The sequence below is a fragment of the Python bivittatus genome, unplaced genomic scaffold (genome assembly GCF_059951505.1).
Source record: "Python bivittatus isolate LINGU-HERP-01145 unplaced genomic scaffold, Pbiv_v1 ctg000070_np1212, whole genome shotgun sequence".
Taxonomy (NCBI): Eukaryota; Metazoa; Chordata; class Lepidosauria; order Squamata; family Pythonidae; genus Python; species Python bivittatus.
The window spans coordinates 35,494,593-35,520,928 of NW_028277034.1; the positions used below are offsets into that span (position 1 = coordinate 35,494,593).

General features: G+C 35.5%; 1 protein-coding gene and 1 long non-coding RNA gene across 26 annotated transcripts in view; one reads left to right on the top strand and one right to left on the bottom strand.

The window, feature by feature from the left end:
• The window catches only part of ANK2 (ankyrin 2), a 304,223-nt gene that overhangs the window by 114,451 nt on the left and 163,436 nt on the right, over nucleotides 1-26,336 (bottom strand). For all 24 annotated transcript variants that reach the window (XM_088132944.1, XM_088132957.1, XM_088132955.1 and 21 more), the window contains 3 exons: nucleotides 15,443-15,544; nucleotides 2,740-2,838; nucleotides 1,743-1,841 (listed from right to left, as the gene is read on the bottom strand). In XM_088132944.1, coding sequence (XP_087989070.1) covers nucleotides 1,743-1,841; nucleotides 2,740-2,838; nucleotides 15,443-15,544 — 300 coding nt within the window. The remainder of the gene's footprint in view (nucleotides 1-1,742; nucleotides 1,842-2,739; nucleotides 2,839-15,442; nucleotides 15,545-26,336) is intronic.
• The window catches only part of LOC148216873 (uncharacterized), a 106,470-nt gene continuing 104,923 nt past the window's right edge, over nucleotides 24,790-26,336 (top strand). For both annotated transcript variants that reach the window (XR_015794594.1, XR_015794595.1), the window contains exon 1: nucleotides 24,790-25,232. This is a non-coding gene — a long non-coding RNA (uncharacterized LOC148216873). The remainder of the gene's footprint in view (nucleotides 25,233-26,336) is intronic.

The following is a 26,336-nucleotide window of genomic DNA, read 5'->3' on the forward strand; positions in this document are numbered from 1 at the left end:
CGGCTGAGAGAAAGTGACTGGCCCAAGGTCATCCAGATGGCTTCATGTCCAAGGCAGGACTAGAATTCACAGTCTTCTGGTTTCTAGCCTGATGCCTTAACCACTACATCAGACTGGCTCTTTAGAGAGTGCTACATTAAGCCACAGTGGCCAATGTTTTGATGGCCTGGAGCAGCCCTTAATGTTGTATGGAGGATACCAGGTATAGTTGCTGGCACAATGTCCTGAAAAGGACAATTATACCCTGCCCCCCGAACAAATGCTCACACTATTTTAACTTTAGAAGTATCCCAGACAATTTTGGGGAAATTCCACTGATTAATTTTGAAGAGAATTCCAGGGATGATACAAAAAGAAATCTGGGAGCCACACATGACCCTTGGGCTGCAACTTGCCCGCATCTAAGAAGGCTAAGCAGAATCCAGGCTTGAGAATTTATGCAGTTTTTTGTTGTAAGAACTCTGATTTAGCTTTTAAAATGAACATTCCCTGATGAACTTTCCAGCTGTTCCAACATTTTGAAACAGCTCATAAACCAGAGAAATGGGAAGGGCCCAGCCCTTAGAGTTTGACACTCTTTAGACTATCCATGCTAATGCTGTTCAGGCATGAGATTTGTTTGTGCGCATAGTTTGTTTCTTAAAGTATTGCATGTGAATGAGTCTGCCAATTTCTTAAGTAAATGCCAACCATGTGGTATTACTTGAGATTGCTTTGACCATGAGAACATGATCAATGCACATTTACTGCTGTAAAAATGCTGATGCTTGTAGAAATGCATTCATATACTTTAAAGAACATGCATACTGTATGTACCTTAAGGGCCTTTAGTGTTATGAACTTCAGTAGCCCTATGCACAGATTAAGAATTTTCATCTGACTATAATGTCCCTTTATTTAAAGATTTGTCAGTTCCTTTCTGTCCTTTCCCTTTTGGAGGCCTCTTCTGTTTTGCTGGTATGAGTCAGCAATTGCAAAAATAGATCAAAGACTACTGTCTCAGATACCAAGGCACTTCCTCAATATCAGGGGGCGGGGGGGGGGGATAGGAAAGCATTATTCCAGATGCTACCTTGTAGTTATGGCTTGTGAATAATCACTGCTCATTATCACGGTAAAACTTTAGACAGAATAAAAATATAACAAGTCTATATTTTAAATCTATATTTTACATCTGCTAAATTGAAAATGGAAATCTGTATGGTATAGTGATTAAGTGCTGGACTAGTCCCTCCTAGGATTGAGATGCAATAAGTTAGAAAGTACATTAATGAATATTCTTTGGTTATTTCTAATGGTAGTTCCTTGTTGGTTAGACATATGACTATGTATAAACCAATTTCCAACTTTTTTTTGAAAAAGTTAAGGTTTACAGATGTTATTGTGTTATGAAGCTATTTTCCCCAAATTTAGAAGAGATTTGGCTACCTGGAATGTTACAAAAAGGTGACTGCTTTTGCAGAAGGGTATGTGAGTACCAGATTCTAAAGGATGGCTTAAATGCAGTAATCTGGACATTGATTTTTTTGATATTATTGATGTTAATATGTATAATTCATAAAATAGCTAATTTAGCTCCTGCACACCATCTGTTGGCAATTGTTAAAATCAATCCCCATAGTGAATAAACTGGATACTTCACTACATATGTCACAAATTAACCTTGAGATAATTTGAAAATATATGGCCTAGATTTTTAAAATTCAGATTATGTATGTATGTATGTATGTATGTCAACTTACCTGAGACTGGGCGTTAATATTAGCTCCTTCTTTAACTAGAACTTTGACCACTTCAGCCTGTCCTGCCAAGGAAGCAATATGTAGCGCAGTATTTCCCTTCTGCTTTGCACAAAATAAAAATGCATATATTAATTTAAATTGTATCTAGAATTAAGAGCAATATATAATAAATCACAATAATAAAATTATGAACTAAACATTGAAATTGCTCCATTAGGAAATGTTCAATATCTTCCATTTCCTTTACAAGCTGACTTAAAATTAAGACTATCCAAAGACTTTTACAGGAAAGTAATAGTCTTTTTTAAAAATTTTAAAAATCAGTATTGTTAATAGGCATTTTTCATTAGGAAGTACCATAATTTAGTAAGCCATTTACTAAAATAGTTGTTTCTAATTGTGAAATTCTGTCAGCAACATGAGCACTGAAATTTATTAATGCATACCAGTTCCTAATAAATAAGAAAAACTGAGCATGTCTGCTGAAAGAACACTATTTTCATCTAATCCATAATGAAAGAAATTATTAAATTAATTAAAAATTTGTTGTTGGCTTATTAGGCAATTGAATAGAGTTTGTTTTAACCAGTTCTTGGTTTCTTTCAAAAATCATAAAAATTAAAGTTCTACCAGCTGTGTAGAAGAAGGACCAGGACTGGGAAACAAATGAACTTGCTACTTGTTTTAGGCTTGCCCTGCCTCTTCCAGGTAAATGTTAAATCCTGATTTAGCATAATAAACCAAAAAACAATCATTATTTGCAATTGTAATAAGTCTTGCAGAGTTTCACAGAACTAAAACTGTATCTCATGTGCAGATATAGTTTCAATCAGGATAGGAGAAGAAAACAACATGCAGAAATTAAGTGGGAAATATACAAAGGCCATAATTCAGAAATACTGACTAAATAAACATTAAAACATTTACCAGTAGAATTTACCCTTCACCTCTCTGTGTTAATGTGATGTTTTTTAAGCAACTGGGCAATAAATATTACCTTAGTTGCAGAATCAACTGCAGATCCTCTTTCCAGCAATTCCTGAACCAAACCCACATGGCCTTCTTTGGCAGCCAGGTGTAAGGCATTGAGACCATTCTGGAAACAAATAAATTATACCGATTGTTAACATGGAGGTTACATTGGCACTTCAGAAAACGTCTGTCACTCAACCATAGAGTGCATAGTGTGTCTCAACTTCAGTGTAAGTCACGGAGCTGGCAAGGTGGGAGCAGCAATTCCCAAAAACTATTAAATCAACATAAAGCAGGTGTCTTCCAAGGCAATAAAGAGAACAGCCAAATGACCATTGACACAGAAAAGTAGGAATAAAAAGTGTATAATTTTAAACTGCAGAACAGAGCTATATAGAGACCTTGATTTTTGTGACTGGAATAAGACAAATTTTCTATATATGCTTATGTGTCTGCAAAAGAAGAAACAAATCTTGTTTACTTATGTCTGCAAACCTTCTGCCAAGCAACTCATTTTTAAGGGGTTAACTGGAGAGCTGTAGCTTATAGCTATGCCTGATGTGAAACCTGACATTCAGTTCCTGGCAACCTCCAATTAAAATGGTTGCAGTTAGCAGAGATCTCTGAGAACTTCTGGCATTCTCAATAGACAGCATTAAATCAGATATACTAATGGTCCGATTCAGTGCCTATGATTTGTTTATTTTTGGCACAGTGCGCTGTATGAATCCAAACTTTGTGGTTTGTAAATCACATACTATGGCTTAGTGCACTGACTTCCATAAACTACTTATTTAGTTGGCTTACGGCTTATTCAACAAATCTTGACTTAGAATAGTGTGTAAACCCAGACCATTTAAGGCAAATTATGTGTGATATACATTGGCTGCATATATTCTCATATTCCATATCTATGGGTGAATCCATTCTGCACAGCATATTGTCATTTTGATGCAGTTTATAAATTTTAAAATGAGTTGTTTTTTTAAGAGTTCAAATTACCGAAAGCCAAAAAAACTATGAGGGAGGAAATTTACATGGAGAAAGAAGCATATAAGAATAGGTATTTAAAAACAGGCTTATGTTGTGTGATAAAGCATCTGTTGTTTTCTTGAACTGGACCACTACAATTTCTGGAAAATAATCTATTCAGATTAGCTGCTGGGCATTACTGAATCAATACTATCCAGGCAGTGTGGAACTGGCTGCCTGAGAATAAATAGACGGCAAATAGCCTCAGGAAGGTAAGAAGGTAGACAACTGCCTTGTTTTTATGTAGTCTTCTGGGGCTGAGAAAGAATGGAATTCCTGGACAATAGTTTTTGAATATGATTAGATGACCTACACAGAAATAATAGATTTTCTGGAGGCACACATCAAGTGCTTACTTACCTGCCTCATGACATACAGGGAAATTATAAATGTTTGGAAAACCTTTGAAAACTGCCCTGGAATATCAGTTTGAAGTTCAAGTTCATGAGATTTTAGGCCAGGTCAGTATTTTCAAAAAGAAATCCTCAATCACTGTGCAAATGAGCTCAGGTTATTGGTGGGAAAGATCTATCTCAATGAGATGTCAAGAACATGGACAGTTTAGGTTTTATTTTGTTTTGTTAAGGGAAAGAAGAGATCGACTTTGAAATGGCATCCACACATCTGTGTTCACATTTCGATGAAATATTATTTCCAAATTAAACATACTTCTCATATGTCCATCAAAGGTACCTTACATAACCATGTCACTGTAAACCCACTGCCAGCTCCCTGTGTTCAAATTTAAATGGCTGGGCTATTTCTTATGCTGTCTGCATACATATGCTATGCTGGACATGTTCATTTTTTATCAGCATGCCAGAAGAAATGTCAAATTTACACGAGGCATTTCTTCCCTTGGAAAAAGGGTCCATATGTTTTTCGTAAATTAAAAATCAAGTAAGATTCAGAAGAAGAGAGAACAGTACAGACAGGCCATATTAGACACATCAATAACAACATCTTTCTAATATGGACAATGTTGTAGAGTGTTAGTAATTTAATTACAAGGTCATTTTAATGGTAACAGCTTTTGGTCAAGAAACAAATGTTTCAGTTTCAGGCCTATGAAAACCATTTGAAGCTGACCTGTGCAGCCAATCTCAGAGTTGAGAACCCTTCATTGTTTCCTCTATCTGACTAATTATAGAGCGTAGAAAACTGTAACAAATCAGTTTCACCCCCTTGTTCACATGATTGTGGTATGTCTGATAATAACTGTGTTCAGTGAGGGTGAACAACAGTCATTGTTCCTCCTTCTGGTTGGCTAAATTTCACTTGGAAGGTGGACTGAAACAGCTTCACCAGCCACCTCAAGCTTTCACCTTGAAATAGCCTAAACAATCCTTGAAATAATTTCTTCGTCTGCACCAAATCCCAAATGAAAGAAGGTTTGACATTAATTGCCAACCTTTTGCTTCTACATATATCATATGCATAACTACTGACATTTATCTACATACACAAGAAGTTCTGGACCATATGGGAGAATCCTACACTGTAGCTGTTTATATCAGTTTGAACCTCATACAGTTAAACTGAGAGGAGCCACAGTGATTTAATTTGGGTTTAATATTAAGTTATGACAAATACATCAGCTTTGAATCTATCTATCTATCTATCTATCTATCTATCTATCTATCTATCTACCTACCTACCTACCGTGGGGCAAAAAAGTATTTAGTCAGCCACCAATTGTGCAAGTTCTCCCACTTAAAAAGATGAGAGAGACCTGTAATTTTCATCATAGGTATACCTCAACTATGAGAGACAAAATGAGAAAAAAAATCCAGAAAATCACATTGTCTGATTTTTAAAGAATTTTTTTGCAAATCATGGTGGAAAATAAGTATTTGGTCAATATCAAAAGTTCATCTCAATACTTTGTTATATATCCTTTGTTGGCAATGACAGAGGTCAAACGTTTTCTGTAAGTCTTCACAAGGTTTGCACACACTGTTGCTGGTATTTTGGCCCATTCCTCCATGCAGATCTCCTCTAGAGCAGTGATGTTTTGGGGCTGTCGCTGGGCAACATGGACTTTCAACTCCCTCCAAAGGTTTTCCATGGGGTTGAGATCTGGAGACTGGCTAGGCCCATTCCAGGACCTTGAAATGCTTCTTATGAAGCCACTCCTTCGTTGCCCGGGCGGTGTGTTTGGGATCATTGTCATGCTGAAAGATCCAGCCACGTTTCATCTTCAATGCCCTTGCTGATGGAAGGAGGTGTTCACTCAAAATCTCACGATACATGGCCCCATTCATTCTTTCCTTTACACGGATCAGTCGTCCTGGTCCCTTTGCAGAAAAACAGCCCCAAAGCGTGATGTTTCCACCCCCATGCTTCACAGTAGGTATGGTGTTCTTTGGATGCAACTCAGCATTCTCTCTCCTCCAAACACGACAAGTTGAGTTTAGACCAAAACATTCTACATTGGTTTCATCTGACCATATGACATTCTCCCAATCCTCTTCTGGATCATCCAAATGCTCTCTAGCAAACTTCAGACGGGCCCGGACATGTACTGGCTTAAGCAGGGGGACACATCTGGCACTGCAGGATTTGAGTCCCTGGCAGCGTAGTGTGTTACTGATGGTAGCCTTTGTTACTTTGGTCCCAGCTCTCTGCAGGTCATTCACTAGGTCCCCCCATGTGGTTCTGGGATTTTTGCTCACCGTTCTTGTGATCATTTTGACCCCACAGGGTGAGATCTTGCATGGAGCCCCAGATCAAGGGAGATTATCAGTGGTCTTATATGTCTTCCATTTTCTAATTATTGCTCCCACAGTTGATTTCTTCACACCAAGCTGCTTGCCTATTGCAGATTCAGTCTTCCCAGCCTGGTGCAGGTCTACAATTTTGTTTCTGGTGTCCTTCGACAGCTCTTTGGTCTTGGCCATAGTGGAGCTTGGAGTGTGACTGTTTGAGGTTGTGGACAGGTGTCTTTTATACTGATAACAAGGTCAAACAGGTGCCATTACTACAGGTAACGAGTGGAGGACAGAGGAGCCCCTTAAAGAAGTAGTTACAGGTCTGTGAGAGCCAGACATCTTGCTTGTTTGTAGGTGACCAAATACTTATTTTCCACCATGATTTGCAAATAAATTCTTTAAAAATCAGACAATGTGATTTTCTGGATTTTTTTCCCCATTTTGTCTCTCATAGTTGAGGTATACCTATGATGAAAATTACAGGCCTCTCTCATCTTTTTAAGTGGGAGAATTTGCACAATTGGTGGCTGACTAAATGCTTTTTTGCCCCACTGTATTTATCAAATTTATATGGCCGCCCATCTCACAAAAAGTGATTCTGGGTGGCATACAACAATTAATTAAAACAATAAACATATAAAACAATCATCATTAAAAATATAAAATATAAAAACCACAAGGCAAAAGAGAAAGTGACTATTAACTGCAATAATTGAGTCATCTTAGGGTTTCACTGGTCCTCAGGCCTGATGACTTGGCAGGTCTTGAGGGACCTCTGGAACATAAACAGGGATGGAGCTAACCTCATTTCAGGGGGGAGAATATTCCATAAGGTGGGCACCGCAGCAGAGAAGGCCCGCCTCCTGGGACCTGCCAATTGTAGTTCTGTAGCAGACAGGACCCACAGCATGCCTTTTCTACCAGATCTGATGGGGCAGGCAGATATAATTGGAGAGAGGCAGTCCCTCAAATAACCTGGTCCCATGCCATGAAGGGCTTTAAAGGTTAAAACCAGCACCTTGAAATGGACCTGGAAGCAAACTGGCAACCAATGCAGATCACGGAGCAGAGGTGTAACAGGTACTATTCTAGAAGCACACATAACTGCCCCCACCATTACATTCTGCAGCAGCTGAAGTTTCTGGATACTCTTCAAGAGCAGCCCCATTTAGAGCACATTACAATTGTCCAATTGGGAGATAACTAGGGCATGAGTGACTATGAGCAGAGCCTCCTGATCCAGGAATGAGTGCAACTGGTGCACAACATGAAGCTGTGTAAAGGACCTCCTAGCTACGACTGTCACCTGCTCTTAGAGCAAGAGTTGTGAGTCCAGGAGGAGCACAGAGTGTGTACCAGGTCTGTCTGGGGCAGTGCAACCCCATCCAGCACCAAAGATGGTATAGCCCTAGATCTGGCAGGCCCCCAAACCCAAAGTCACTCAGCCTTGCCAGGGTTCAATTGAAACCTGTTGTTCCCCATCCAGACCCTCATAGCCTCCAGGATAGGCACCGGGATAGGATGTTTAGCATCACTTAATTTGCCAGAGGCAGATATATATAGTTGGGTCATATATTCATCATACTGATGGGTCATAGTCATCATACCTCACCCCATGGCAATGGATGAGCTCACACAGTGGCTTCATGTAGATGCTGAATAGAAGCGGAGAGAGCACCGAACCCTGCAGCACCCCACATAGTAGGGGCCAAAGGTGGGATCTCTTTTCCCTGATCACCACTGACTGGAATTGACCCTGGAGAAAGGAGATGAACCAGCACAACACTGTGCTGTCTGCCCACAATCCTCTGAGCCAATTCAGAAGGATACCATGGTTGATGGCATCAAAAGCTGCTGAAAAGTAAGTAGGGGAAGGATGGATGCACCACCCCCATCCCGCCCACGCCAGAGATCATCCAAAAGTGTAACCAATGCCGTTCCCATCCCATACCCTGGTCTGAATCCTGATTGAAAAGGATCCAGATAATCCACTTCATCCAGGGTCCTCTCAAGTTGCTGCGCAACCACCTTCTCAACCACCTTCCCCAAAAAGTGGAGGTTGGATACTGGACGAAAATTGTCCAGTATAGTGGGGTCCAGCAATGACCTCTATATTCATATGTTTCCATTCTTCTCTGGGGTAACTGTGAGGTTACTGGAAAAAAAGTTTCTATTTTCAGTCAATAGATCATATCCATATGATACATATGTCATACGTATCATATCCAAAATGAAGTTGTGTTTAATCTTAACTATAATTTAAGAACCAGGATCAGGACCTAATTTAAAATTGGGCTGATTATCAAACCAAATCTATATTTGGCACTAATACCAATCTGCAGCTAATTAGAAATGTAACCCTTTATCAAAACCATGGGTCCACATGCCTATATAAGGCCTTTATCAAAACCATGGGTCCACATGTCAGAGTTTACACAGCCCACTATAATAAATGCAGTACAATATGGAATACACAGAATAAGATGTCTGCTCTGTTGCAAATCAGATTAATCTTGAAGAATTATGCCACAAACTATTAGATTTTCCACTTAAAAAGTGTTAATTAATCTGACTCTTTTTTTTTTCTTTTCACATGTTGGAAATCAAAGTCAGCAAAATCAATTTAATAGACCTACTTGAGGAAAATTTTCAGAAGATTTCAGTCTTTACTATCAAAAATTTTAAAACATTTATTGGGTTATCATTTATAACTTTCCTGAAAATCTAAAATTATACTCTGTGTCTTCATATTGTTTAATTTAATCATATTATTTAATTTAAATTTATGAACCTTTATGTTACTTAATTTAAAGTGACCAAGGTTCATACTTTAGTGTGTTTTACCAAAGCTCTGAAGCATAAATTATTATCTTGGGATGACCTCTTTAATTATGTATCACTGCAATAATCAATGCACTCAATCAGCTAAGAATATTTTACAGGGATATGAAGTAACAATATTAATTAACAAAATTCTAGCTTAAATTTATTTAAGAAGAATATACAATAGCATTAGAGCCACAAATAGCTGTGTAAAATGTTATTAATTATAATTCTTTTTTTTTAATAGTATTTTATTGAAATTTTTAAGATTACAAAGTTAAAAGTTAGAAATGAAAAAGAAAATTGAAAATACAAATTATAAAGAAAAGGAAAAGAAAAGATGAGATAAAGTAAAAGAAAAAGAAAAGAACATGAAAAATAGATAGCTTCCAATCTATCTCTGGTCTTAAGAATAATATAAGTGTCATAAGTGCTAGTTTTTAATGCATTAAGTAGGAATAATTCTTTGTCAAAGCATATCCCATTACATTTATAATCTAATCTTCAAATCCTCATGTAAGCTTCGCCCTACCTGCATTTTGCAAATAGTCCATCAATGGTTTCCATTCTTTAAGGTAATAATTATTTGAATTTTCTTTTAATAAACAAGTCAGTTTATCATTTTCTGCCATTTCCATCAGTTTTAACAACCATTCTTGTATTGTTGGTAGTGTCTGGGTTTTCCAAAATTGTGCATAAAGAAGTCTTGCTGCGATAATCATGTATTGAATAATTTTATTAATTATAATTCTTGATCAGAACAGGATTCAGTAAAATAAATGGAATTTAATTTTTTCTGTTTTTCACTTTTTGTTGCAATTGAGCTAAACAATAGATTAGTTGCTTGTATTTAATCATTCTTGCCATGAATGCATTATGGGGTAAGACAAATTAAAGTTTGTGTAATGAGCAAAGTGTTAGCTTAAATCACTCTCAGATTATCTTTCCATACCATATATAAAAGAAATGTATGTACCTTTCCATACAATATATAAAAGAAACTCCTCTATAAAACAACAGTTTACACAGTTTTTTTTTAAAATAACTAATTTTATATTCAAGAAATATTTAGGTACAGTATAAAAGGAATTTAATAAATAGTTTAGAGAAACGTTTATCAGTACATTACTAAAAAACGCTGTCAGGCAAGTATATTTCACATAAAAATAGAACATTCTTTGACAAATACCAAGAATGCAGAACTGGTTATACATTTAAATTATACTGTGATGTGTCAGTAATACAAAGCATTTCAAATGAAAGATAGGCTGAAATTAAATTATGCTGGAAGTGCTTCAGCATTGCCAGCTTTTCAGTGAAGTAATAGAAAGAAGTAAAACCAGTCGATACAAGATAATGTCAAATTCAGTTAGGAATGTTTCCAACATGTTACAGACAATGCCAACACCCCTTTTTTATCTTTGGATAACTTATTTGTAAACAGATTATCCAGGATCTATAGCAGCTGTGTTTGCATATTCATCTTCTATGAGGTGTTGCCTCATTTTGTGTGGATGTATTCCACCTTCAAAAGGTGCAAAAATGGACAATCAAAATGATTAGGAGCTAGAGGTTTTCTCCAAGGAAAAATTAGAGTGTTTAGGGGCTTTTAGGCTGGAGTAAAGGCAGATAAGGGGAAAATGGCAGAGATATATAAAATTATGCCTCATGTAGAAATGTGAAAGTCATATTTTTCCCCTCTTTTCTCATCGTGGTATATAGGAGATTATCCACTAAAATTAGATTCAGGACCAACAAAAGGAAGCATATAATATGTATTAGTAATTCATTTGTGGAATCTACTGTCTTCAGATTTCAGGTCAGTTGGGCACAATTGAATCTGTTTAGAAGACAGGCTGGCTGGAAACCAAATACTGTTTGACTAATTAAATGGATCAAGGTGGGGGGGGGAACTGATGGAAAAAACTCATGGTTTTCTCATTATCCAGAGGTTTTCTAGGGATCAGAAAACAGAAGATTCAGTGTTTTCTGAGCTTTACACTAAAGAGTCCTGTCTAAATGTTAAGAAAATACTGCTGTGAACCTACAGAAAAGGAAGAGAGTTTTATGAAAGGAAAATAGAAAAGCAAGTCTTGGTTAATTATCAGTTTTGTTTATCACTAAGATTAATGTCTCTTAACAAACTTCAGTGTTGCATTTGTTCATGTAACCAAGAACCAGAATCCATAATTAAAAGAGGTCTCATAGAAAAGTGTAACATGAAGTAAAGTATAAATATGACTAAGTAGTGATTTTTTTACCATGTTACATTACTATCAGAGTAATATGTGTAAAAAAAAAAAATCACCATTTCTTCTTCATCTAAAGGGATTTGGAAGGGCTACAATTCATTTATGATAGGTAGTGAGAATCTCTAAATTTGGAAAATTGTAAACTTTTTAAAAAAAAATTACAAGTGCATCTGCTTTTTAGTGGCATTTTAAGAGTTACATAATATTACTAACATTCTTCATCTTTTAGTTTGTTATTTAATGGCAGGTAGGGACATGGGGGGGAGAGAAAGAGAGGAGAGAAAAAACTGATAGCATTTAAATATATAATTTTTCCTGCAGTTTTTAAAATGTAATTTTTATGGCAAATATTTCCCATATTTATCCAAACGGAAGGAGATTCTGTAATTTCGGACAAACAAAGGGAAAATTATGGCAAAAATCACTTGCCTGTTTCCATTACTGTGCTCTCAATAAATCTGAAAGAGACCTTCCATTGTAAAGATAATTACAGCAGCATATATCTTTTGGGTTTAGATACTCTTGTGAATGGAAGAACACGTGCAGTGGAAGTTTTCTGATCTAGTGGGGTCATTTAACTGGTGGAGGTATTCTTCCTGCTCTCCTGTAAGCCCTTATTCCATTAGCAATAATGGGGCAGAACTAGGGGATCAGCAGGAGGAGAAAAGATCTTTCCGTTGAAGGAGCAATCTGAGTAGAATTCTACTCAGGAAATTCTTCCACTGATGGGAGCAAATTCTGACTTTAACCCATTGAGTATTTAATTAGCAATAAACTAATAGCTTATTAGCTATTTAATTAGCAATAAACTTATAGCTATAATCAGTTCATATATAGTGAATATCTGTAACAAAATAACTTAGCAGAAGCATTTTGGCAAAGTCCTAATTGTCTATAATTGTCAGGCCCATCCCAAGAATGACAATGAGGCAGTGCAGTCCAGTCCAGTTCCTTTATTAGCTTGCACCTAATAGAATCTCACCAGACTAAACCTATGTGAAAGCAACTAGTGGCTATACCCCATGAGACTCTAGGGAGGGGCCAGTCTCAGATTCTTCACCTTCTCACGGTCCTGCTGTGGGCTGACGAAGTGCTTGCTCTGTAACCTCTCCAGGAATGCTCCCCCTCCCTCCTGATAACCTTGATCCTTCATTCCAGTATCCTCCTCGCACATGCCTTTCACCAGAATAATGCTTAATTATAGATTGTGTTAATCTGTCTTTTATGTTTGGAATGTAATCTCACAAGTCAGGGAATGGGCAAGGAAAACCAAAGTTTGATGTCCTCTTCAAGAAGAATCAGATACAACTCAGAGCTTTCTTAGGAGTATGATTCAAAGTTAAGGGATTTATTGTACACTGAAAAAGTAAGGCTTTGCTTCCACACATACGTATAAATAAGTGAACCTGCCCCCTCATTCACATGGGTTAAAATCCCATTTGGGTGGATTCCTCTACACCCTGAAGAAGAGGATGAAAGTTTAAAATAATCTATTTGGTTATTTTGTTTCTATACTATTCTTTAAAAAAGTATTTCAAATTACCTATATAAACTCTATGAGAATATAAACATACTTAGGGTTGTAGTGGAACATGCTTTTAAAATGCTGCTGTTTAATTAATATCACACACGCCATGCTTTATAATGAACATGTATAATTCAGATTGCCACTCAGGAATATCAGCTCCTTAACTTTATCCGAACACACTTCAAGCTATCCTATAAAAGTATCTTACTTACTACTTGATATTCCATAAAAATAGTAATCTCAGACTTCCACATGTGAGATCACTAAACCAGGTGCATTGTGGAGGAAGATGTGGGGGAATATACATTTGAGTAGTAGAAAGCCAAAGATTACATGCCATGCTGCCTCACTTAATGACTATGAGCTAATTAATAAAATATTGCTGCCTTTGAAATATTTTTATTCTGACTTCACATCACTGTTTTGTGAAATATATGGCTATTTTTTGCTTTGTTTTCATTTATATATATTTATATCTATCAACTGTATAGTCATATCATACAGAGAATCAGTTTAACTGTTTCATGAGATATGGTAAATAATTGACCACATACAGTAGATAAATTGTATTTAAATGCCTTTATCACATGTGCTGATCTGTACAACTGGCTGGTCAGTATCTTCTAGAGTTAGAACATGTGATTCCACATGGGTTACATTTCCGTTAATGCCACAGACATCTTCATTACAAATTCTGAGTATTCCCATTTTGAGGCACAAATCTCTTGGAAAAGCAGGATATCAAACTGGCACAGAAAAGAAATAAAGATGGAGTCCATCCATTTAGTATGCTATCACACTACATTAGAGGAGAGCAAGTATATAGCAGGGTGTCATTTGATCACTGCTAGCCTCATAGATGGTCCACTTGTCAATAAGTTCTCTTACCTACCTCAGTCAGCAGTTATAGATCAATTACTGTGAGACCAATTTATTGAAATATCTAGAAAGGCCATGAAATGTATGGTGGGTATGACCTAGTACTAAGTTTGGACTCTGTTTTTCATTTACCATTATATAGTCCTCCTGTAGTTCTCTCTTCTAAATAATGTCATAATTTGTCCCTTTTTAAAAAAATATATTTCTGGTCTATGGCCATCCGATTGACAGACAGACAGACAGACGGACAGACGGACAGACGGACAGATTTCCCATTTAGAAACAGGTATTCTGAAAGATAATGCTTCACTAAGTTATCTGTCAAAAACATAGATTTTAATATACATAGCAGTTCTTTCTTACTCAGTAAGAATTCACTAGCCTACAGGAAAGCTTTAGCTGAAGAAAGTCCAATATCACTTCTTCAGTGAAACTGTAATAAAAAAGGAGTTGGGACAGACTTTTTTGCAGTAAATGCATTCAGGAATACAGGTTTGCTTATAATTCTTTCAACTGTCTGCATGAGCATTTAAAATACAATTATCCAATCAAAAGACAAACATGACCTAGATTTTAAAAATGCTACTTTTCCCAATGACATAACATCAAATCTTCACTATTCCTTAACTGGGTTCTATTAATCCTAAACTCATTGTGGTATCTCTAATAGTTTTCAAGCAACATCCACTTTGTCACTCAATATGCAACACTGTGATATTTATCTGTAATTACTATGGTGGCTACTTTAAACATTTTGTATTAATTATAATTTGCAAAATTGTTCTAAAAATCTGTCAACATATTCAGCAACAAAGTAATACCTGGAGATTTAGCATTTGATTCTAGCCTTTTGCAGAGAATTTGGAAAAGGGCACATGCCAACCTTGCCATTTTGTCTCTAAAACAAAACAGATATCGAAGTGATTTAGAGCACTGCAGTAAAATGGAATCTTTCATGTGTACAGGAATTTTAGCTTCTGCCAGCATGGTGACTTCTAGTTATTTTATGACTGCAGCCCTCAGAATTCCAGGCCAAAAAGAATGGAGGGTATTCTGCTCGGGAACGCTGTTTAAGGCCACATAGGATAACAAAATTTTCATTTGAAATATAATCAAGTAAACCTCTGCCCACTAGTAAATAATTATATGTCAAATATCATTATATGGCACCTGACATTTTAGCTGTATGATGCTGTGTAGAGTAGACAGACTGAACTGACATTAAGGACTGTTCCTTGTATCAACAAGAATAAAATTTTCTAGATTTCTTCAAAGAAACGGACAATCTGGCTGTAACAATATCCTATCCATTATCTCTACATATAATGAACAATGCAGAAGACTATCAACCTCACCCCATGGGAATGATTTCAGGTATATACAGTATATTTTTACCTGAGATTGCCTTGTTTAGCAATGAGAAAACACTGGAGAAAGGAGGTTCCCATTATCCTTAAACCTGAAGTTTATAAAACATGAGCCCACATGGGATTACTTACTTACCTGATTGCACGTATTGATGTCTATTCCTCCTTTGAGATATTCCACTACTTTGTCCAGATTGCCAGCTCTGGCAGCTCGAAGGAAGCTTGCATTGCTGTCTGACTGTAGAAAGCAAAGCAAAATAATACTATTGAATGTTTGCTCTGAAGGTAAGCAACAGAAATATGACTAAAGGAAAGCTCTTTGTTCTGTTACTGATGTTTTATCCAATTCTTATTGATTCAGTTAGAAAGTGCATGAACATTATTAAGTTATCACTTTTTTTTTTATTTTCAGTACTTACAAGTGGCTTCTTTAAAATATGCACCACCACCCTGTTCCTCAAGGAAGCTCAATAATCTCCAAATCTAACCATTCTTGCCCCATTTAGCTGCCTGATAGTTGCTAGGAAGGGCATGGATCCAACACACAAGTTCAGACTATAGAGGACCCTATCCACTTTTTCAGGTTCCACAAGTTCAGAGTAATGCCGTATCACATGATGGCACCTCATTCACCACTATAGGATTATCCAGCCCAAATTGGATACAAATGACTTTATCTGCAAATAAACCAACACATTTATTCTGCATGCCTCTAGTTGTTTCATCCTGTTCATTCTGCCAGGCAAAAATCTACAGATGTAATCAGTGCAGAAAAGAACTGCTGCTTCACCGCCCTTACCACCACTGTGTAGGCTTGAACATGAACTCATATTAGTGCTCAGTCATATCTGTATCTGGTTTTCTACCATCATCACTGTGGTCATTTTTTCAGTTGTTTCATTTCCTTCAGCTCTTGGTAAACCAAAGAAATGCTTGGGATTGATGACTGTGCAGAGGTCATGGAGGAACAATCTTATCCAGCACTCTGGCCAACTCCACATTTGGCAGATCAACAAGGCATTAGGGAATTGCTTGCCAACCTTAATTATGAATTGTTTAATTCTTGCTTCACTTACAGGATTCCTTATACCATCACTGAACCCAAAAACAAACCACAAAATGTATCACAATGTGTATGTAGCCACATGGGAAGACTACAATTAAATCTATTGCCATTAAATAAAGAGAACACTTGATAAGGAAGAGATTCTTTTTTTAATTATAGGGAAACAACAGAAGTTTGAAGAATATTCTGTTATAGATCTTTGAATGTAGTAGCTATTTGCAATGCCTTCAAGGGATACACACAGTTGTATTATTGCTTATGCTTCATGGGAAAAAAATGAAAAATTAAACAAGAAAAACTAGGAGGAAAAAAAATTAAGGAACTTTTGCACATATATGCAAAACCAGCACTATAATTGCATAAGCTTTTTATAATTCCTAAATAGGAATTTAATTCCTTTTCTGACTTAAACAGAATATTAATTGTTTAGAGCAAAGATACTGGAAATGAGATGAAAGACCTTATTAGACTCTCAGCTGAAAAAAAAGCAACAATGTAATATTGTTTCTACTAGGATGTTCATAGTAGTAAAACATACATTTTAATTATTTCTATATTCTATAAAAATTTCTAGAATATAGAGTTGGAATATTTATATTCATAATCAATTGCTAATGGTCTTAAAAATACTTGCATTAAAATACCAAGGGAAGATTAATTCAACAAAAATATTGTTTTTAATGCTTTCTGGACACTCTAGATAATGTTTTTAAAAGGCTATTAATTTAATTATTAAAAGTAAAATGAATGAAGGTATGCTTCCTCACATGATACTTTATTATATGGCCCTATTGCCCCATTTTGATTTGATACCCATAAGTTTGCTAATAAGGTGCTACAGAGAGCAATACAGATGAAAAATGTAAATGAATATTAGAATCACAGACCAAAAACATTATGTAAAGAATTACAGATATATTGAACAGGGTGGGGGTAGCCGATGGACAGTAAAAGATCACTATTCAAAGTTGTAAAGTTAGAGCTATTCCACATGTACAGCCTTAGATTACAGATAAATGTTCATTTTCATTTATTTATGATCAGGCTTTTTAGCAACAAAATGGAAAGACTAGTGAATATTATTTTATGTGGTCAAGGTTAAATTATTAGTTTAAAAACTAGATTCAATGTGTCTTGTACATTTCTTCCTTTTGTATAATGAAGCATAAAATTAAAAAAAGAGAAAATCTTATCTTCACCTATCAAGTATCCAGGAAAGAAGCAAAAAAGTTGATGTCCATAGTTTCTATATTCCTGGAAAGTTATGAAATTAAAAGCAGAAATTGTGGTTGCTAAACGAGGACTACCTGTAGTAAGTTAAAATGCAAACAGTACACATTTCTCCCTTGGCCTACCTAGTTCGTTTCACTCCCAGCTATAAAAATGACCGGCCACATTCTGCAGAGCCACACAAAACGGAGTGTCATGTTTAGATATATCATATACTCTGCTCCTCTGGACTCTTTTGGCAATATTTTTCAGGGTTACTGGATGGACATTGGACTACATACAAATTCATGCTCATAAGACATGTAATGGAAAGAACAATGTCACCTATTAGCCCTGTATCTACTATCACTGAAAACTATTCACTCTAAAGCCAATGTCCCAGATCGCTAAAGATTAGCTAGAGATATGAAGGCTCAGATAAGAACAGGAAAAATTATGGCAGAGGAATTAAAAATTTTAGGAAAATGTTAAAAGAAATACAACAAAATACTTTTTAGGATAATGAATGCAATAAACCTAGATACTCACATATTGCTATCCCTTAGTATTGAAAGTCTTTTCTAATAACTGGAAATTGAATCACTATATCTGCAGCATAAGAGCACTGCAGTTCATGTATACAGAGAAGTAACTTGTGAAAGAGTAGAGAAGCTTATTTCAACTGGAGCAAATTTTCAGTTTTCAGAATCAGAAGACTATCAAGAGAATACAACTGAAGACTCAGAAGAAGCAGAAATAGCCAAAAGTAAAAAGAAAAACTTGGAAAATAAAACTAAACAGATAACATCTAGAAGGCAAAACTTTTATTCAGTGAGTTCTGTCTTTTCCTGTCTTCCTCAGCTTTTATTTTTTCTAAAGATGTGAATGTGAGGAATCAGCATATATATATATATATATATCCCTGTTTTATTATTATGCTGATGGTTTTGTATCTTTTCAGCTTTATTTTTTGCCAACTAGGGAAGCTGACAAAATTAAGATTTCCTAGGTTTCTTAGAGTTCCATTTGTAATAAAAATTAAAAATATTTAATGTAAATCCAATCTGTAAATGTTATTATGAAATCATATTTAATAATTTTAATACAGCAAACATGCTAATTTTATACATAAACTAAGGTATCCACAATACATTTCATGTTCTTAAAGTAGTAAAGTGAGCTTTCCATAAAGGCTGCTGCAAAAATTAATCTTCCACATATTTCACAAAGATCAGGATTTTCCCCCCATAGCTTCAAAATTTCCAGAAATTTTACATCTCTAACTTTAGCCAGAACACCCAGAAAGTTTGCCCATGTACACATCATTATCATACTTGTAGCACTTGTATATAAAAATCTGAGGGAAACCTCATAAATATAGAGACCAATGAATATGGCCACGTTGAGGTGCGCCCTTATACCTTTTGCACATGTAGTAAATGAATGGGAGCAACATTAGAACAGGACTAATAATCCATGAGGTCCAGAACTTTTGAGTGACAATAAAAAGAACCAAAACTGGATTTTGATTTATATCAATTAGAAAGAAAATGCCAAGAACAAAAACAGCATCCAAAAGAGTCTAAACAACAGTATCACAGCAAATCATGTATTTTACATTTTGCCAACATCATAATTACAACATTTAAAACATGTATAACTAAAAGACAAAGATTTGACCATGACTATGCCAAATTCTGTCCTTATTTTATTTCTGCTTCCATGCATTTATCTAAATCCTCATCATTATTTCCCAATCACTTTTTATCTGAGTCCATCAAGAAAATGCCACTCTGTTTTAGTGTTAAAAGCATCCTGTTGGTGATTGTTTGATCATCACCCTTAAGCCCCTCGGTCAGTCCTAATTTAGCTCTTAAGTCATCATTCTTCAGTTTGAAGTTCAGAACATATTGTGCATTTGTTTTGTTTCCTATGCTTTAGTTCACGCATTTCCTTGGCTTGCTTGTGTAATATTCTCATGCTGCCTGATATTGTGCAATATTGAGAATATTGTGTAATATTCTCATGCTGCCTAATAAGTTCCCATTGAACTTAATGAAGAACAATTTTGTTCAAAAAAATTTTTGAAGTAGAAAAGAATTTCAGTAAAATTCCCATGAAAGAAGTGTTTTGTTCATGCATCCACGTAATTATGAGTGGCCAAGTGAGGTGCATCAGCTTATCTACAACCTGCTATGCTCACATGAAATTATACTTAAAAATGCGAAGTAAGGACTAGACAAACAATAAAAACAGTCAGTAGTAGTAATTCAAAATTTGAATTAGTGCAAGGAACTAACAGAATTTTTTGGTTTATTCATGCTAGACGTTCCTTAATCCTGAATATAAAAACCATACCTTGAAGGACATGGATACTTTTTTTTTTAATGTTCAATAAAGAAATTCAAAACTGTATTATGGATTTCCACCTCATTTTATTTTAAAGGATTATTTTCATAACAAATTTTTATTCTATAATCCAATTGAGAACTTTGTGTGTAAATCAAATCCTAATAACATTTTCCATATCATTTAGCATCAAGAAGGCTAACCCTACCAAGGAAATGTCAACTGAGATATTTGCATTGCCAAAGTCTTATCCTAGTCTTCACGTCCAGACAGTTAAACACTGTAATCATGACACAGCAGCAGTAGCAAAATCTGCCCCATTCTAAAAAGTCATGATCTACACCCAAGTGAGCTTTGTGCACTGCAGCAGAATTTTTATTGCAAGAGCAGAAAGTGAAGGCACAAAACCAAAGGGCAAAATAATTTATGGAGTGTTCAAGTTATGGCACATTTAAGTACAAAAGTGTGATGGACTGGAATTGTGGAGGCCAGAATCGGGGAGTGAAGAATGCTCTTTCATCTCCCGAAGCGCAGGGAAGAGATAAGAAGATGAGGCTGGCACCTCCCTGAGGAATGCAGGCTATGTTACTGACTGACCCTGGGAACTGGTTCCAGTCTGGGAAGATTCTTGATAGAGGTTGTAGCTAATAAACCTTGCTGGATTGAATCTGTATGGTCTCCTGGAGTTCCCTGGGCTAAACCTGACATCAATTCTGGCCTCCACAATTCCAGTCCATCACAAAAAGTGCTGCATTCTTTCACAACTTTTTGTAGGATGATGGCTATATGGATCTCTTCACTGATATTCATCAACTTCATCCAAAGATGTCTTTCATTTCATTTTGACTCATTATTTGGCCCACTGATCCATTCTTCCTTCATATACTGTATTTGTTTGCAATGTGTTCTGAATTCATTCCCCCTATATCACCCAACCACCTCAACATACTTGTTACTGATCACTCACCTTTCTATTCAATCCACATTCATTGAGCACCTACATATTCTTGATCCCATCTTTTTCTTGTTTTGTTGCATAGTTCCTAGATAAACGTTCATACAACTTATTCTTATGTTTTATCTGACATACCCAATTATTACTTCCGCGTGGTTACCTGATGATGTGCCATCAAGTTGTTTTTGACTCCTAGAGACCACATAGATAGATTATACTTCCAGATAATAAAATGGAAAAAGGATGCTCTTATACTATTTTTCTCCTTTTGGCAAACATTTATACTTTGTAACAGAAAGTACTACCCATAAGTACTAACTTATAAGTACTATGATAATTACTTAATAAGTACTATCTTACTTTTTATTACTGTTTAATAACAATTTTACCAAGATATACAAATTCTTGTTACATATACATGAAACTGCTGGGTCACGTTGCACCTTTTCCTGGATTGGGAAGCCCTTCAGACAATTACTCATGCCCTAGTCACCTCACAGCTTGACTATTGCAATGCATTCTGAATAGGGCTGCCCTTGAAGACCACTTGGAAGCTACAACTGGTCCAGAATGTCGTGGCATTGGCAATTATAGGCATGCCTCAGTACACCCATACGACAACCCTGTTTCTTGAGCTGCATTGGTTAACGGTATGCTTCTGGGTACAGTTCAAGGTGCTGGCTATTACCTATAAATTCCTACGTGACATAAGTCCTGCTTATCTGACAGAATGCCTATCACCCATGGTGTCTGCACAGTATGAGCTGACAGGGTTGACACTTTCCAGGTCCGTTTGATTAAACAGTATCATCTATTAGGACCCAGAAAGCATGCTTTCTCTGTCATGGCACCGGCCCACTGGAATCTTGTTCCTCCTGAGATCCATGTGGCTGCCACCCTGATGGCATTCCATAAAGATCTGTCTGTTGTCCTAGGCCATGGGTTAGAGTTGCCCCTGTTGGATATTTGCATGTATGGGTATTGTTGGTTGGATTTGCCATCTTGTTCTTTGTTCTTTTCCTTTTTTATCATTCTATTTCCATTGTATCTTCTACCTTGTTTAGTTTTATTATAAGCTGCCCAGAATCAGTCTAGAGTTGGGTGGTGCCTACACTGAATAAATTGAATTAGATTTTCAACATTCTAATAAAATTAATGATTTTATTTCATCTTTTTTTTCCCTTAGACACTAACATTTGTAGCATTTGTTTTAAGTCCATTCTTTGACAAAACATTATGATTCCCATACAGAGCTCATATATAATTATCAGCAATTTTCATTCAATTTTATCCTATATTATTTCATCACTTTTATATTTCATTCTATTCACTCCTTCTTTAGCCCATTTCCTCTACTTGCAGAACAAACTGTTTACTTTCATCAAAAAAAACCCTACCCCAATATTACTGAAAGGGTGTCAAAACATTGAGAGCTAATGATAATTTATTGTTTCCATTCTAGGCATAGGTATATATTACAGCTAATAACAGTATGTCTACTTCCCTTAGTACCAGCATTTAAAACTGAGAAGGTGGGACAAATACACATAGCAAGAAAGGCCACAGCACTTTGCCGTTCTTCCTACTTCCTGAGTTCTCATTGTGTGTATAGAAGGCAGGATTACTTCGAACAAACCAGTACAGAATCCACATATAGAAGTTGACTCCTTTCAATGAACTTTTTGTTAGATGACAGAGAATACATATATATAAATGGCTTGAATTATCTAACAACCAAAATTAGCTGATATTTATTCCCTGTGGTAATGGCTACTGATATATTGATTTCTATACCTTTTTTAAAACTATATTTCTAATACTGATCCTGAATCTAATAATGTACTTTTGTGCCTCATTCAAACTAATCTGTACAGCTTACGTTAGCTTCCTTTCTCGTGGCATTAATTCACTAACGAGGTCTATAGCTGAACATGAAAACTGTCCTTAATCCACCTTAACATGTTTATCTCTTGATGTGTGCCTGGCATTGAGGTCAGGCAGCACTTAAGGATCTTTGGAATGTCTTAGTGTGTCGTTTGGATTTGGCAGTAGACATTCATCCTTGCTTCTAACTCACATTAGTTTTCAGTTTGCATGCTCAGAATGCATATTACATTACCAAAATAATCTGTTCACTTATAGCCAGAAGAAAATGCATTGCATTACAATAAAAAATGCTAATGTGATAGAAAATCATATTCTGAATCAAGAATATGATTTGACTGCAGTCAAAAGATAGCATAAGGTAATACTTTGGTGTTACTGAGATGTAACTTTGAAAATAAACTGCAAATACTAATTAGCTTTGATTTTTAAAAAAAGTTATGCTAATTCTGCTCTCCGCAGAATCACATTATTTAAAATCAGCAAGAAAAGGCACATTTAATTTGATTTTAAAAATTCATTGCCAGAACGATATTAATTCTCAAGCCAAAAGGTACAATATTTCTTCTTGGTAAACAGTGCAATAATCACTAATGTCTTTCAACAACAGCTTTTAAAATAATTCTATATCTCAATCAGTGCTGCCAAATCCCATTTAAAATGTGGGGTTTTTTGGAACTGATAAATAGTATCAGAAGCAGTCATAAGATTGCAGTGGTTAAAGCAAGAGAAAGGCTTCCTTTAGAGTAATTCTGGCTACCATGAAATGTTTGTGCTGCACAAAACAACAAACAAAGGGATGGCATCCATTGAAATTCTGCTTTCCTGTTGACTTGTATTGACAGAGGGACCTGAAGGGACCAAGATTGTGAGGCCAAGTTGGCCAGGCAGCCTTCAGCTGCAGAATTCAAAAAATGTGGTGGGGAGTGCATTTGGCAGGAAACTGGAGGAAGGAATAGAAATAAACATGAAGTAATCAGGAAAGCATGACACTACCTTTTAATTATGAGATGTTCTCTGCAGCATTGGAAAAGTAATGTGAGATTACAGAGACATATTTCAGTATGAGAAGATCAAGATTTTAATCAAATTATATATGGACATGCCCATTAAGAAACCTCTCAAGTATTGCTACTGTTTGGCACTCATCTACTGTGAGAATATGTGACTAAGATAAAGACAAGAAGAAGACAAGGCAACTTTTGGGGGGTTTGGAGCAGAATTTTTTCACTGATTTCTTTATCCATCATATTTTTCACTGCCTTTAAAGGTAAATATGATCTCAAGATCTCTTCCAGGAAAAGTACAAGCAATCAATGCTAAGTAAAAAAAAAAAAAAAGTAGTGATTCTAAAAACAAACATTGACCTTCCTAATATCTAAAGTTTTGCCAAAATTTTAAGATTTCATATGTCTACAATATGATACTGCAGACTTAGCTGTTGCTGCATAGGTGGGAATAAGTCCGGTGGTAGAACTGGTAAGACAGCAGGATTTAGACAAATATTAAGAGAAACTTCCTAACAGTTCACTTGGTGCTATTCTACATCAGAATTAACTGGCAAAGGAGGTATTATACACAAACTAATTACGTGATTTGGATACTTTCTTGACAATTAGTGTTATACAGTATATAAAAACAGACATAAATAAGCTACTCAGCTTAAATGAAGCCATTTGCATTGTCTCATGTCAAATTTATGAAGGATGTTCTTGAAAACAGAATGATACCATATATTAGGATGGCTATTTTATATAAGATAGAAACTGACTGTCAGTAATGGGACTTTATGCTTCTAGCATAGGAGGAAGTTCCTGTGGAACTGGTCCAAAGGTTCTTTGTTGTTTATTCATTTTAAAACAACTATTTCCAATTGCATTTAAACTGAAGGATTAGAATAATCCTATGATTTCATAACTTTATTCTAAACAAATAAACTGGCATGTAATACAGCAAGGACCAATCCATGCAAGGAAAATTGTTTTTGCTAACGTTCACCCATCCTTCCTCTTACCCAAAACATTGGAGAGAAGGAAGAATCTTCTGCATTTAGATATGCACTTCCTATGTAGAGAATGTAAACAATCCAACCATTTATATATGCAACTGCAGCAGGCAAGCAACTTCAGTTCACCTTCACATATTTTGCTACCAGATGACTTCATGAATAACATCTTGTTTTCTGCCAGCACAGTAGCATATTCTTGACATTATCTCAAACATGGGTTGGGACTTCAATGGCAAACAGATAATAGTGATGCTAAATAAATGCACAAAAGCACTTGAGGAGTTATAAGATACTATGTGGCAGGCTGACTCATCTACATACTGTGTCATACTAGTTCTTGGGCTCCAAAAGGCATTTAATAAATTGGATTAGCTTATGTTAATTATATGTAAACTAAATACAACATACTTGGATTAATCTCTGAATTGCACCAGGTCCTATGAGAGACTGATGTTGTAAGTATATAAGTATACTATAATAGTATAGACATTCCAGATATAATGCTAATATTCTACTTCTCAAAACAACAATATAAAAACAATAGTATAATCTACTTTATTTAAAATAAAAGAATGTCTAATCTTGAGGAGTGCATATCTATAAATTAGTAATTACAATATACATTCATTTCATTGTTCACTTTTGCGAAATTACTAAGAATTATGAAATCATGCAATACTAATACTAATTGTTTTTAAAAATATTGTTACAGTTAGACTTGATAAGAAACTTCTGATTGATTCAGTGAATCATGCTTTGTATTAAACTTTGGCTTAAAGAAAGCTAATATGATTCTATTGCAGATGGTGTTTGGATTTTTTAAAATAATCTTTAAAAACCATGTGTTTTGTTCTCTCTATCTTCATATTTCTACCAAAATTTCTGCAGATAAATAATCGGGATATTTTTATTATGATAAAAATTGATTAATTATATTAAAATCTTCCAGGCAATCAAAATTTACTGAGAACAAAGTATAATTTATTTTTGACAAGCTACCAAGAATGTCTGCAAGGAAACAAGCAGAAGTAAATGTAATATTGAATTTTGAACAATGAAGATCCAAACACACCATGTGAACATTTAATGCAAAGTTTAAAACTGCAGCTATATATTACAATTAAATGCTAGTTCAGATAAAAAAGAACAAGAACAACCCTAATTATTAAAACATGCCACAAAGCTCTTGTATTCACATTCACTCTAAAAGTAGATTCATATTCATGTTTGTCTCTGCTAGAGGTACAAAGATTGTAGCCACAAGCACACTGTTGTTTCCAATTAAGTCTAACAATTCACTGAGATATTAATTCACTAATTCCAAGCAATATCTATAACATTATCTATTACTTGTACAGAACAGAGAAAAGTCATCAATCTATGTCTTGATCCTAGTAACTATAAACATTGATGATGTTGACTTATGAAAACAAAGTTTGCTTCAATCTTCTTAAACAGGAAATATATATTTATATCATACTATATTCTACCAAAAGCAATTTATTGTTTTTAGGTTCCCAACTGACTTATCAATATAGTCTCTCTTTTTAAAAAACATG